Consider the following 15,102-nt stretch of genomic DNA (forward strand, 5'->3'; position numbering starts at 1 on the left):
CTATCCCATGCCACCATGACAGCAACTTACACAAAGAACTCTCCTGATCTAAGCTATAACTTTTCCCTTGTGGCTTAATTAGATTCTTTCTTCCCCCTTTACGACGGAATCCTCCATTACAAGGTACACTTCTTAGCTTTTTCATCAGCCAAATCAATATATATTGTCATGATAACCATACACCAAAATTTTTCTACTTAAAACCTCGAAAGTATGATTAATTAGTGTCTCTATGCATGCATCTTAATTAGGTAATCTTATGGCAAAACTTTTTTTGAACTTTAATAATTATTTTTAATAAAATAATTAAAATTAAACCATTTAAACATACAACTAATTAAATGACATGAGATTTAAAAGCTCTATCGAATTATCTAATTAGAAATCGAAATGATCATGATCCCTGTAACACCCCGTATTTTAAGATATTAAATAAAATATCTTAAAATATGTTTTAAAACCTAACAATGAGGTAAAAGAATAAATATGAATATTTATAAAAATAAATATTTATTTAGAAGCCTTTATAGTTTTAATTTGATAAAAACTCAAACGGACCTTAAACTTTGGAATAACGGAAACAGGGTCAAACGAACTCCGTTTTGGTCGATTCAAAAACTGGGACGCTCGTCTTGAAGTCCTCTAGCTATTCTCCAAATTTCATAATTTTTGGACTCTATTTGGTACTCGAGAACATCCGTAAAAAACTACACCTCTGAATAGGACGAAAATTCAGTTTATAATTATTGGGTTATCTTTGAACTTAACCCAACCCATTCCAATTGCTATCTACAAACCCAACCCACATTTCACATGTTAAATTCACATTATTCATTATTGGGCCATCTTTGAACTTAACCCAACCCATTCCAATTGCTATCTACAAACCCAGCCCACCTTTGAGGAAATAGTAATTTCCTTGAGTGAGAAACTAGGCATAGTAGATTGGTCTAGCAATGAGAATGGTTAAATAATAATAATAATAATAATGTTAGAATAATATATTAAGGTTTGAGTGCATTTTTGAGTGCATTGTGGTAGGTAAGTTTGAGTGCATTTTTGAGTGCATTATGGTAGGTAAGTTTGAGTGCATTTTTGAGTGCATTGTGGTAGGTAAGTTTGAGTGCATTTTTGAGTGCATTGTGGTAGGTAAGTTTGAGTGCATTTTTGAGTGCATTTTTGAGTGCATTGTGGTAGGTAAGTTTGAGTGCATTTTTGAGTGCATTGTGGTAGGTAAGGTTAATTCCCATCCATTGGATCAAAATGTGTCTACTTGATCCTAACCATTCATTCTCTTATAAATAGAACCCAAAATGGAAGACACAATACCCATCAAGCTTCACTCACACACACACCTAAGGCCAAGAGAGAAAATTGTGGAATTTGTGTAGTTTTGTGTGGTTCAAGACTTGAAGTGTGTGCTAAGAAGTATTTTGAAAAGAAGTTTAAAGGAACTACACGAAGAAGAAGGTGAGTATTCTTACTCACTGAGGATCATACGTGGTTGTTTTCTATAATGTTGTGATTTCTGCTTTATTTAATTATATGCATAGGAATAGTATATTGCATACTGTTAATAATTCTGATGCAGGATTAATAAGTACAAGTTGGCTGTTGGGATGGTCAATGTGCTAGGCAAGTTATGGCTACTTAATTGACTGTCGGGATGGTCAATGTACTTGGTTGTCGGGATGACCAATGTACTAAGTATGCTACTTTGACTACTAGTGCGGAAAAGCTAAGAAAACATGGTAAGGGAGTCTGTGCTCCAATAATTAGCCGATTAAACGAACAGGGATTTAATGGCCCTGGTATGAGAGGAGTGCAAGAAGAAAATAAATAAAACTGTGCATATAAAACTGTCATTACATCATATCATTGCATCGTATATTGTTAATTAAATCAGTAATCATCATATTATTGAAAACAGTGAACTCACTAGGTATTTTTGTATTATTGTTTCTCTCTGTGTTATATATTAATACAGGTTATGAAGAAGACCTTTAGGTGAACTTGATAGCAGTGTTTGAGGTTGGGATGCCTCCATTTTGTGGACTGCTGTGTTCCAGTCCTTTATTATATTATCTTGAGAATGATATTTATATTTTTGTTGGTATGTATTAACTATACTCTAGTTATTTTGGCTTGTAAATTATATGTGCCTTGTATGGTACAAATACTATCTTATGTGTAATTATTCAGTTACACTTTATATATCTATTTTGAGGTATTTCAATTAGAAGCTCTGATGTGTTATTTCTTTCCAAGTCTGTTGGATAAAAAAAATATATTCCGCTGTCAATTTATAACTCTGATGATGTCGTAATGTCACGTGAAAATCGAAATTTTCACTTACGCCTTTTTGTAAAAGGCAGGGCGTTACAATCCCAAAGTTTCATATATATGTTTATGTCATTATCAGTGAAGATCGTAAACATGGAGAAAAGTTTAATCGAAGCTAACATGGTGCCTTAAGTCATGGTGGTGCCCGTGAAATATGGGACCCCAACCAACATAACTGAAATCTGTTCACGTGATTTCACTGTTAGAACTTAGAAGCATGACCTTAGATTCGCAGCTGCAATTATTGACCTCATCGATCTGTCTCTTTCAATTTTCGGTTTACCCGACACAACATTATCATATATTGAAAGGACAGAAATTTCCTCTGACGGCCTAGCAATTTATTGTATATTAATGAGTATACTTCCTTTTGAAGGTTTCATATCAAGTTTACAGGCGATGATTGGGCTTCATGCTTGCAGAAAGCTTCCATATATATGGAACCGGAGCTCGAGATACCCTTATGTTGCATGATTCATGTCTGTTCCTAAGGTACAATAACCAAATTGCCATTTTTATTTTTTATTTTTTATCATTTATTAATAATCTAAGTTTTGGACATTATTTTATTATTTAATTATGATAACGACTCTATATTCTTTAATTTATGCATCCCATAGAGAGATACCTTTCACTACCTCGTGCCTGGCCTATACGGCTATATATACATCTAAATCGACGGTATCTCCCATTTTCACAAAAGAACCAGAAATCTCTCATAACTGGACGTGCCTTGGAACCAAATGGGGTTGACCAAGATTTTGCTAGCCCTATACTTGACAGGTTTAACCTTAACCCATGTCATTGTCTCCGTAGCCGGAGACGAACGGCAAGACTTCTTGGATGGACACAATAAAGCTCGTGCTGAGGTCGGCCATGGCGTTAAGCCACTTGTCTGGAACCACACCCTTGCAGCCTACGCTCAAGCTTATGCTAATAAGAGGATCCCAGACTGCAAGCTGGAGAAATCAGATCCGAATGGGCCCTATGGAGAATGCCTTGCTGAAGGTCATGGTGAGTTCAAGGCTACGGATGTAGTGAATGGGTGGGTGAGTGAGAAGAAATACTATGAGCATCAAGACAACAAATGTGTTGGTGGTGAGTGCGGGTACTACACCCAGGTGATTTGGCGCGATACAAAGTATCTTGGGTGTGGCAAGTCCAAGTGCCACAATGGCCGGGTATTTGTCACTTGCAACTATTATCCTTCAGGAAATTATTATGGCGAGCGTCCATATTAAATTCTTGTACTGATGATTACCTGCGAGTATACATGTTGTTGCTCCTGTTTGTGTGGCAGTAATCGAATGTGTATGGATATGATGAAAATGAAATCATTACTACTACTATTATTAATGGAGAAGATATTATAAGTTTCTCTATGATCCACTATACTTCTCCCAAACTTGATTGTCGATCTGGTTTGGTTTTGTGCTGCAGAATGAGGTAGCGCGCAGCTGCTTCTGTTTGTTTGGTTTTTGGTTTTGTGCTGTTGAAGTTTCTGGTTCTGTAGCAGCGGTGGGGACAGATATATGGGGTTTTCATTGTTTGATAGGTTTTTTGTCTAGTTGTTGGTAGATTTTGGTGTTTTGTAGTTGTATTTGGTTGATATCTTTGTACTGTTCTGTAGTATCATTGTGCCTCAACTTATTTGCTTTGCTGAAGAGTTGTAGTGTGTTGTGTTGAAGAACTTATTCATCATAATACCACGAAAGTGTTGCATATTCCACATGAATTTATGAACACGAAATTAATAGGTTATGGTCAAGGGATATGACTTGTTTATTTAACACAATCAAACCCGACACGCGACATTAGGGTTGATAATTTTTGACACGATTCGTGAATATAATACTAACCCAACACAGAATTAGAAGGTTATGGCTAAAGAATCTGACCTGTTTAATTAAAATGGTCGAGTTAAAATTAACTTATATAATCTTCAATGCATTCCTCAACACGAATCAAAGTGATCAATATGGGAAAACAAATTGCTATTCCTTTTTCCATCCATGCACTTCACTGTAGGAGGGAGAGAGACATATCGGTCAATTCCCTACTTTTAAGGACATCAAGAGAAGACTTTGGAGGTGAATTAAAAATGAAAATTAATTGTTATATGTTATATTTTTTATTTTATATTGCAATGATCTGATTTTCCATGCAATTAATCTTCATTTGGTAACTTTGACAAGCATGGTGCATAACCGTATTCGGAGTTTGATTTCTAAATATAACAATTTTTTATTTTTTAATAAAAGAATAATAAAAAAGTTATTTGATCGATTGAAAAAAAATATTATTAAGTCGTCACACATTTTTGACATACGGTGGAATCTCAAGCCACATTAATTTGAGGCCAGGTTTCTAGCATATATGTAATACCAAGGAGTATAGCGCTCTCTATATAAACTGAAAGAATTGAAATATAAAACTCAAATTTTATTATTTTTATTTTTGTGTTTTAGAAACATTATAAAATTTGGGATTAATTAGAGCGATTTTAACAAAAATAAAATAATTATTATGATTATATACGTGTCGTAAGCACGAATCTAAAATTTGGAGTAAATTGGACTTCGTTTGGAGTCCAATTAAAATAGAAAAGAAAGAAGTACCAAAAACTTCGTGACAAAAAACATCTGGGTCAAATGAATTCAAAATGCTTCGTAAAACCCGTTAAAATGATCGTTTCGAAACAAACGTTTTAAGTTCTCGTATAATTTCGGGTTTATTGGAGTTTGGAAATGTTAGTTTCACTACAGATGCACAATTTGTGCACTCTTCCCCCTCACATGAGGGTGGGGCCCACATACTGGGCCCCACCCTCATGTGAGCGAGGGAGTGCACTTGTTGTGCACTCATAGTGCAGCAATCAATTCCCATTGGAGTTTGGAAAGACCTCAAAGATTGGGAGTAAATTTTCTGTCATGCTGCCACGTGGCAGCCAATGGACTGTGCCACCTTGCAGATTGTGTCAGCATGGCATCACCATGTGGGGCCCATTTGTAATCTTTATCACTATTTAAGAAAAAAAGAAGAGAAATCTAAACCCAACGGTTAGATCGATGGAAATAAATATCTTCTAATTAAATCCAATGGCTAGAATCCATATAGAAAGGGATCATGTTCCCTTCAAATTAAAATTCACAAATTAATTACTCTTTCACTATAAGAAATTGAAAAAAATTGAAAGATGGATACTTTAAATTGACATTTTTTTAAGTTTGAATACCTTTCTACAAAGGTGATGAAAGATCGATCAGAAATTATAAATGAAGTTTTTCCTAAATTTTAAGCGGATACAAGAGCGACATGGAGGAGGACTAACTCGGGGGACTTTTCGGTTCGGAGTGCTTATCATATGGAGAAGGAGAGGATTGAAGCTGCTGGTGGATCTTGTTCATATCAATATGATATTTTTATTATTTGAAAGAGGATTTGGGGTATGAAGGTTCCTAATTCCCTAAGAGCTTTTTATGGAGGGCTTGCCATGATATTTTGCCTACTAGATATAATCTAAAGCATTGAGGTATTGATCTAGACCCCTCTTGTATTTTTTGTAATTGTGAACGGGAAACTGTTTTGCATATTTTGTGGTCTTGTTGTTCAGCATCGGATGTGTGGGGTTTTTGTGGTAGAGAGGTTCAAAAATGGTCCAATTCTGGTAACTTCTTTGTGGAAATTTTGGAGTTTTTATTTGCCCGTTTTGATCCTGAGGAAGTTGAATTATTTGCTGAGATTGCTAGGACGTTGTGGTTTAGGAGGAATGATGTTGTGCATGGTGGTAATTTTTCTCACCCAAACGAAGTGATTCGAACGGCTACAACTCTGATGACTGGGTATAGGAGTGCCCAGATTCGTGTTTATGTTGAAAGGAAGCCCCTGAATGGGTCGGTAGAGCCCATAATGGTGAATGGAGTCCCCCTCCTGTTGGTGTTGTTAAAGCTAACTGGGATGTTGCGGTTGACTTGAAAAATGGAAAGCTGGGATATGGTTGTGTTATTAGAGATTCTAGTGGAAATTTGCAAGCTGCATCTTGCCATGTGGAATTTTTAATGGCTAATCTAGTGGTTGGGGAAGTTCTTGCAGTGCTACACACGGTGGAGTTTTGTAGAGACAAAGGTTTTTCTTCAATTGTGTTAGAGGGTGATTCCCTACTTGTGGTCCAAGCTATTAATAATACAGGAGTAAATTGGAGTAGGATTGGTCTTATTATAGATGATATTCGAAATATATTAAAGGGATTCAAGTGGTGGAAGATTTGCCATACTAAACGACAAGGAAACAAGGCGGCCCACACATTGGCACAAGTAGGAGTTCAACAGGCTTTAAGTCGTACTTGTATTGATTGTACGCTTGATTTTATTTTTCATATTATTGTTTCAGAGCTTCCATCTCTGATTGTATAGAGCTTCTATGCTCTGGTTGATTTCACTTTTTAATGAGATCAGTAATATTTCTTCAAAAAAAAAAAAAAAAGAGCGACATGGAATAGGATCCTCTCCATTCCATTTAATGAAATAGATATTATCCATTTCAAATGAAAGGTCAGAATTTAAAATTGATGCATCTAATAGTGTATATGAAGTCAATGTTGACACGTCTTTTAAAAATTTAAATAATGTGAAATCATGTACAACATTAAATGTATCAACTTTAAATTTTGACCATAAAATAGATAGATTCAATTTTATTTGAAATAGAAAAGATCCTATTCCCCTATGGTATAGAATCCTCTACTGTTGGTAAATCTCCATTGGCTAATTTAAAATTTTCCACGTCATATTTCCACCGCTCTCACCAAGTCACCATCTTCATACATCGGTCCACACAATTCATATCCTTACCTTTTTACCACATGTTTTTGTCCAAACTTCCAGATGTGCCCCTGTCTTTTATAATTTTATTGGTCCCCATATCCCCCATGCCAGAGCTATAACTTTTCCCCTTGTGGCCTAGATTCCTTTTTACCCCTTTCGAATCAGGCCTCGTTTAATAACCCCTTCCCCTTCTCCTCCCCTTATTTTCATCTCTCCCAAAAAAATATCAATTCAAAACATTCTTAACATTTTTTACTTTTTATATCACATCAACAATTTTTTATTATTATTTAAATAAAAAAACCCACTACAATACAATTTTTTTTTTTTTTTTTTCATTTTTTCATATAAATTCTCTCTACTTTATATCACATCAATCACTTTTTACTTTCACTCAACAAAAATATTCTCCCATAAAGGGAGGGGAGGGGGATTACTGAACGGGGCCTCATGAATCCTCCATACAAGGGACACTTCCTTTTTCATGATCAGCCAAATCAAAGGTAGTTAATTTGTTTGCAGGAAAAAAGGGTTACCGTTTGACGTCCAAGTGTAATTTTCAAGAATCTTGGGTATTATCCTCCTTAATTGCTAGTTATTTGGACATATAATGTGAAATGCTAATTTGAAACTTGAAAGATAATATAAGGCAGAATATAAAAATAGATAATTAGATATAAAGAACTATGCATTTTGGTCTATGGCCTATGTTCACAGGATACAGCCAAATGGCTCAATTTTGCTCTTAATTCTTTGAATGATGTTTACAATATAACAAACTCTTATTTGTACGAGAATTAGATAATAAAAATAGACTTTAACTACAACTAAGTAATAGTCTTCAACTATAACTTGTGATAGACTTCAATTATAGGGACCTAGATTATAGTCTTTAACTATGATTAGGGGATAGTCTTAATTGTAATTAGGTCACAATCCTCAATTGTGACAATCTTTAACTGTATTTTAAATTTTTGAACTCCTAATATACTCTAATAGAACTTAATTACCTAATCGAGTAGGTGGTTAGATCGACGACTCAAAATTTACTTGAACGGTGAATTCTAAGCAATTCGAGCAAGTAATTGCCGTAAGTGGATCCTTATCGTTCCCGAGCCCTCTTAAATTTGATAGGTATATCAGAAAATTATTGTTAATTTTTTTTTTTTTTGAGCATGATCGGAATTTAAAATTAGGGTTCTCTAATCTCGATCTATACATGCATCTTAGGAAAACTTATGGCAAGACTTTATAAAAACTTTATACAACTTTATGAGATTTAAAAACTCTATGGAATTATATATCTTAGAAATCGAAATGATGACGATCCAAATTGATGTTATATGTTAATATCATTATCAGAACTAATTAAGGTCGTAAGCATGGAGAAAAGTCTGAAGCTAATATGGCGCCTTAAGTCATGGTGGTGCTCGTGAAATATGGGGCCCCAACAAACATTACTGTAATGTGTTCACGTCACAACAAAAAACATTGAATTTTGCCACGTGCATTTTGACACGTGTACGGACACTGTACACGTGTCAAACAGGTTGCCACGTGCTCTTTGCCACGCGTGTCAGATGTGGATGTCACTAACTGTGCATTTTGACACGTGTATTCAAATACACGTGTCCAGTTAGACACGTGTATTTCAATACTCGTGTTTAACTGGACACGTGTATTTGAATACACGTGTCCAGTTAGATTGACACATGTATTTTCATACACGTGTCCATTTTATTTTTTATTTTTTTTAAAAAAATTCAAAATTGTATTTTTTAATTTAATTAATTTTTTTTATTTAATTCTTTAATTATATTTTTAATTTAAATTAAAAATACAATTAAATAATTAAACAAAAAATTTAATTAAATTAAAAAATACAATTTGAAATTTTTTTTTTTAATTTAGTTTTGATTATTGTCTTTTTAAATTTGTTTGGGTTAATTAATTTTTTTTTTTTTTTTTTTTTTTTTTTTTTTTTTTTTTTTAAAAAGAATTTCTTATTTCCGACCACAAACAACACAATGTTTATTTTACCCGAAAATAAAACAAAATCAAATTACACAAACCAATAATTAATAACGTATTTGTTAAATATGCAAATCTTTACAAACAAAAAATAATTACACAAGATAATTACACAAAATATCTACAAATCCGAAGCGTGTCCCTGCGAAGCACGAGGTACCGTCCCAGGCGTGTTATCCCCAACCGGCGATTGCTGCGCAAGGGATAGTGTAGCGGGCGAAGGTGTAGCGACAGGGGAGTGCTGGCTCAGCCGTCGTCCAACAGGCGACAACGTACCAACCGTTGTCGAATTATCTGCAAATAATATAGACAATTAAAGTATATAATATTACTTACAAAATTAAAGGGGTAATGAAAACAAATTGAAAGTAATTTTGTCCTATACACAATATAAATCATACCTGCAGATGCACTACTAACAGACGACGTACTACCTATGTGTGCAGGTGAAGACTGAGCACCAAGACATGGTTGTGATACTCCCATGGAGGACATGAAGACCTCGAACTGTCGCATGCGCTGCTCCATGGCGTCGAACTGTTGCATGCGCTGCTCCAACGCGTCATTCGTCTCTCGCTCAGCCCGTAACTCCGTTTCGGATTTCTTCCATCTTCCGGGCGTGTTCGGCTCAATCCCGAGACGTGCCCTCAGATGGTCCCCCCTGTGAGCGAGGCCTGTATGAGAAACATGTCCCCCGAACAGGTGTAACATTCGGCCCAACCTGCTGAACCCTCCCCGCGTACTCAGGCCTCCCAACCGCTTGTTCGTACGCGTCGTTCGGTGCCCACCGCACCGTGTCTGCTGAGACGCTCTGCCTGGCGGTTGGATCACTGGATAAACTCTGCGTCATCCTCTCCTGTACGTCGTCAACATGAAAAACTCATATACTGAATAATGGCATATCACACATAATTTAGAAATATTAGTAAATTAGATCAGTAGCATACGCATAGGACCTGTGTACGTTCATTCAAGTAAGTGCTGTCCTTCCTTGTGTGGGTTTTCACGAACGACGCGGCGCGAGTGGTGGGCGTGCCAGATGTACATGTCTGTCGTCATCCAGTTGAAATATATAACAAACAGAGAGCGAGAAAATAGTGTAAAGAAAAAGAAATACAATTACCACCAAATATTAAAAACGTAAACATATATTTTTTCACACCTCCTCGTGATTAAATTTAGCATAACTTTTGGATCCCGTACAATGGGGAAGGTCATTCTGCTCCCGCAGCCTCTTCATCCGTTCAGAGGTCGCCTACGAATTGAACATGAAAATAAAAATGTAAGCATTGACACACTTAAAGTAGTAATAAAATTATATGGTTAGTTATTAAAAAACCACAACATTTTTTTGTCATACAATTAAAAGCCTACATACCCTTTTATGCTCAGTGCACCAATCGCTCAGCAGGAACTCTACATCTACTGTGTCATACTTCGCAAAAAAATTATCCGGCACTCTCGCACGGATAATCTCGGGCGTGTCACCGTCTTGAATATTTAGCTTGGTTTTGAACTGCGACTTCCACGAGCGGTGCTTCCGACCTATATCATTCCACACTTCCTGTTGTGCCATGCGCTTGTCTATTGATACAGGTAGATAGAACTCCTCCTGCACATTCAATTTAAGCATTATAGGTTTAAAAACTTCATGAAAAACTTAATTTTAAGTTTAATTCAAATAAATAAATAAAATATATTTTTAAAACATACCATCAGCGCGTCCCACATAGCTTGCTTAATCTGCTTATCTACCCTCGCCCATTCATCCCGCATATGTATGTAGGACCCGCTCCTGATAAGTCTGCCCTCAGCCCGCCTAAAACGATTACAGGCTCGTCCTACAGGTTGTAGAGCAGCATTGTATTGCAACACAACCTTCTTCCCCCTCGGGAGCACCCAGTTTCTCTCTGGGTCCCTAATCACCCCATAATATATGGTTCCGTCTGGATTGTACCCTAATGAAAAAGAATATACAACATTTAAATGGTTAACACTAAAAAACATAATTATATCAAATAATTGTAAATTCAATTTATTTTTCATTCAAACTTAATATTTATTTTTGATAAAAAATAATATGAGTTATAAGGTTGTCTAAATATGTACTTACCCATCAACCGAATCTGCTCAATATCTATGTGCTGGGTCGCTGGGTCGCCTGCGACCTCCTCGCCAACCCCTCCTGCTGGTGGGGGCTGCTGATCATCATTTGAAAGCATATCCTAGGGGCAATCGGGGGCCAACTGATCAGTACCCAACATCGCAATGTCCTCGTCATGGGTACTCTGGCTCCCCCCTAGATTTGGCATCTGACTCTCACCGGAAAGTGGCACCTGGCTCTCACCAGATACAGGCATTTGGCTCTCTCCAGGCCCCTGGCCCTGCCTCGCGGTCGATGCTGGCATCTGTCTGAACCCCATAATCTGGCCCTGCATCGCTGCCTGGGCTGGCACATGCCCCAACCCCACAGCCGGTATCTGCATCTCCCCGGTTTGTGACAGATGAAATCTCTCATCCTGTGTCTCACTGTCAGGGTTACATGCCATAGGTATACTATATGTATACGGAAAGTACGGCGCATAACCCTGTGGCCCTATCCCCTCTCGCACCCACCATCGAGCCACGTTACCCTGTGGGGTGAACCCTATCTGAGATAATGTCGGGGGCTCCGACAATGGAGAACTGCAAGGTCCAGCTGTGCTGGTCTGCCCGTGATCTGACGTGGGCACGACCACCATACCCGGCATCAACGGTCTATAAGCGGCATCTGGGTGGTGTGGCCACACCGCAGTATATAATGCTGTCGAATCTGTAGGCGTGGTCATGGGGGGCACGGGTGGACGTGGTTCCCGATATGCATTTGGAGGGGGTCTCTGGTCCATCGATACCTGCGAACAAATGTAGACAAATCAATTAAAATTTGTATTTTATATATTTGAAATGAATATGCAAATTATACAACGAAATTTATGCAAATAATAAAAATTTGTATTGAGTTCAAGCGAATTGTACGAACAATATATATATCAGTCATTGTATCACGGTAGCTTCGATCGGATCAATGTCGGGCCTGTCGTACTCGAATTCGTCATTCGTATTGGGTAGGTCATCAGTGGCTAGTACGAGCGGTACGCACTCATGGTAGGTTGTGCCTGCCTCATTACTCCCTTCCCCTTGACCAACGTTGTACACATTGCGCGGTTTGGTCCTAACTGCACAAACCCAATTTGGGTTCCTACCATCTTCGACGTAGAATACTTGATCTACCTGAGATGTAAGCACGTACGGCTCTACCTTCATCAGTTCTCCCCTATGGACGAGGTGATCGAAGTTGACAAACACTAGGCCATACTCATCTATTGTGAATCCTCTGTCCATCGTGGGGTCTTCCCAATTGCACTTAAATAGGACGTATGTAGTCCTGTTATAGTACTCGACCTCAACTATATCGGTTAACTGCCCGTAGTACATTTTGCCTTCAACGGTTGGAACACATACGCCACTATTCTGCGTCCTCCTTCCCACATCATGGGCAAGCGTGCGGAACGATTTCCCATTTACCACGTACTTGTTGTACTTGACCGCTGTCTCCTTTAGCCCTCTATAACGCATAATCAAGTTGTGGCCCAATTCCTCTCTACGTTGATCGTCCAGACCATCGACCTATGTTATAATTACAAATATTAAACATCACATTGGTTAATTACATTGAACCCGCGTAAATTTATTATTATCTCAAAATTACCACTATTTCCTTACATATGCACGGTATTATTCGCAGAACTGCTCATGATGTTGTGCTTCAATAAGAGCCTCCGTAATGCGAGCCCTAGTGCATGATCGCTTAAGCGCGTCCTTGTGCATCCTACATTCAGCGGGAATATACAATTATGTAATAATTGTTATTAATTATTTTATTCGAATTCTGTTAAATATATAAACACTACTTACATCCGCAAATTGTGAAACTCTTCAGAGTTGAACACAATATAATGATGAATCTGGTGCATTGTCAACCGGTTCAGCGTAACTCGCGTGCCCGCCCCCTTGGATCCATATGGATTTCTTTGAGGTCTGTTGTGGAATGTTGGTGCGTTATTCAGATACCTTGAACAGAACGTTACCAGCTCGGTCGCTATGTACCCCTCTATAATGCACCCTCCAGGAGTCGCTTTGTTACGCACATTAGACTTGAAACTCCCAAGACTCCTGGTGTACCCACATACACGACATTTGGATTGTCGTCAATTAGGGTTACATTTAAATCAAAATATATATGTACATATTAAATGCCGAATTTTACCTCTCAGCCGGGTACATCCACCTATACTGCACTGGTCCGCCGAGTCTACACTCGTGCACAATATGCAAGACCAAGTGAACCATGCTGGTAAAAAACCCTGGAGGAAATACCTGTTCTAGCTTGCACAAAGTTATACAAACGTCACCCTGCAGTTGGTCCATATCTTTTTGTGATAGCTTGGTTGAGCATATGCCTCTAAAAAATGCTGAAATCTCCACAAGAGGTTTAACAACTTTATCTGGCAATGACTTACGCAATGCAATTGGGAGAAGCTGTTGCATCAGTATGTGGCTATCATGGCTCTTCAACCCGAAAATTGTACGGTCCTTGAGCCGAACACATCGTGAAATGTTCGAGGCGTATCCGTTCGGGACCCTCACATTTCGAAGAACCTTCAGAAAATTTTCTTTGTCCTCCCTAGACATCGTGTGACAGGCAGCGGGAATATACGTCTTACCATTTGCGGCCGTGAATGGATGCAACTTAGGTCTCAACCCCATTTCCTACAAGTCCAGCCGAGCAGCCAGGTTGTCCTTTGTTTTCCCTTTGATATCCAAAATAGTGCCAAGTATATTGTCCTTGACATTTTTCTCTATGTGCATAACATCAAGATTGTGCCGAAGCAAATTGTCTTTCCAATACGGCAATCTGAAAAAAATACTTTTCTTCTTCCATATAACATCGGAACTCCCTGCACCATTTTTCCGCTTCTTCCGTTTCTTCTTCTTACCCGCGATCTCATCCCCAAACGCAACTCTGTCCAACAGTTGGAAGATCTCGTCTCCGCATGGCACAATCGGCGCGCTGTCAAATTCTTCAGTACCGTCAAATATTCTTCTGTTTAGTTGCCACAGATGTTCAGTTGGCAAGTATCTCCTGTGCCCCATATAACAAAATTTACATCCGTTCTTTAAGTGTTTAGAACGTGTCGAGTGCATACAGCAAGGACATGCCTTCACACCCCTGTTAGGCCAACCAGATAAATCTGCATACGCTGACAAGTCGTTTATTGTCCACATCAACTGGGATCCCATATTAAAATTTTCCTTCTTTGAAGCATCGAATGTTCGTACACCTACATTCCACAGTTCCAGCAACTCATCAATCAATGGCTGAAGGTAAACATCAATATCCATACTTGGTGAGCTCGGTCCAGGGATAACCAGTGACAGGATGAACGACGTCTGTTTCATGCACATCCAAGGTGGCAAATTGTACGGCACAAGCATTACGGGCCATGTGCTGTGGGATGTGCTCATGTTCCCAAAAGGATTAAATCCATCTGCTGTCAAACCAAGCCGGACGTTCCTACTCTCTGCCATAAAATCTGGATATAAAATGTCAAATGATCTCCATGCCTCACCGTCGGCCGGGTGCCTCAATACGTCGTCCCTAGTCCGGCCTTCTGCATGCCATCTCATATGGGGCATAGTATGCTCAGACATGAATAACCTCTGTAACCGTGGGATGAGTGAAAACCACCTCAAAATCTTCACCGGACATTTTTTCCTCGCTGATATGACCTCACCATCCTCATCTATATGTATATTAGCCCTCCACTTAAATTCTCCACATACGGTACATGAATCTAATTCTTTA

General features: G+C 38.2%; 1 protein-coding gene across 1 annotated transcript; it reads left to right on the plus strand.

Moving 5' to 3' along the window:
• Positions 1 to 1,343: 1,343 nt before the first annotated feature.
• LOC133882586 (basic form of pathogenesis-related protein 1-like) lies at positions 1,344 to 3,725 on the plus strand. The gene is made up of 3 exons (XM_062321790.1): positions 1,344 to 1,470; positions 2,720 to 2,835; positions 2,964 to 3,725. Exon 3 carries the CDS (start codon positions 3,087 to 3,089, stop codon positions 3,582 to 3,584), a length of 498 nt encoding a protein of 165 aa, XP_062177774.1. The 5' UTR covers positions 1,344 to 1,470; positions 2,720 to 2,835; positions 2,964 to 3,086; the 3' UTR covers positions 3,585 to 3,725.
• Positions 3,726 to 15,102: the final 11,377 nt, after the last annotated feature.

The sequence above is a fragment of the Alnus glutinosa genome, chromosome 11, assembly GCF_958979055.1.
Source record: "Alnus glutinosa chromosome 11, dhAlnGlut1.1, whole genome shotgun sequence".
NCBI classification, from domain to species: Eukaryota; Viridiplantae; Streptophyta; class Magnoliopsida; order Fagales; family Betulaceae; genus Alnus; species Alnus glutinosa.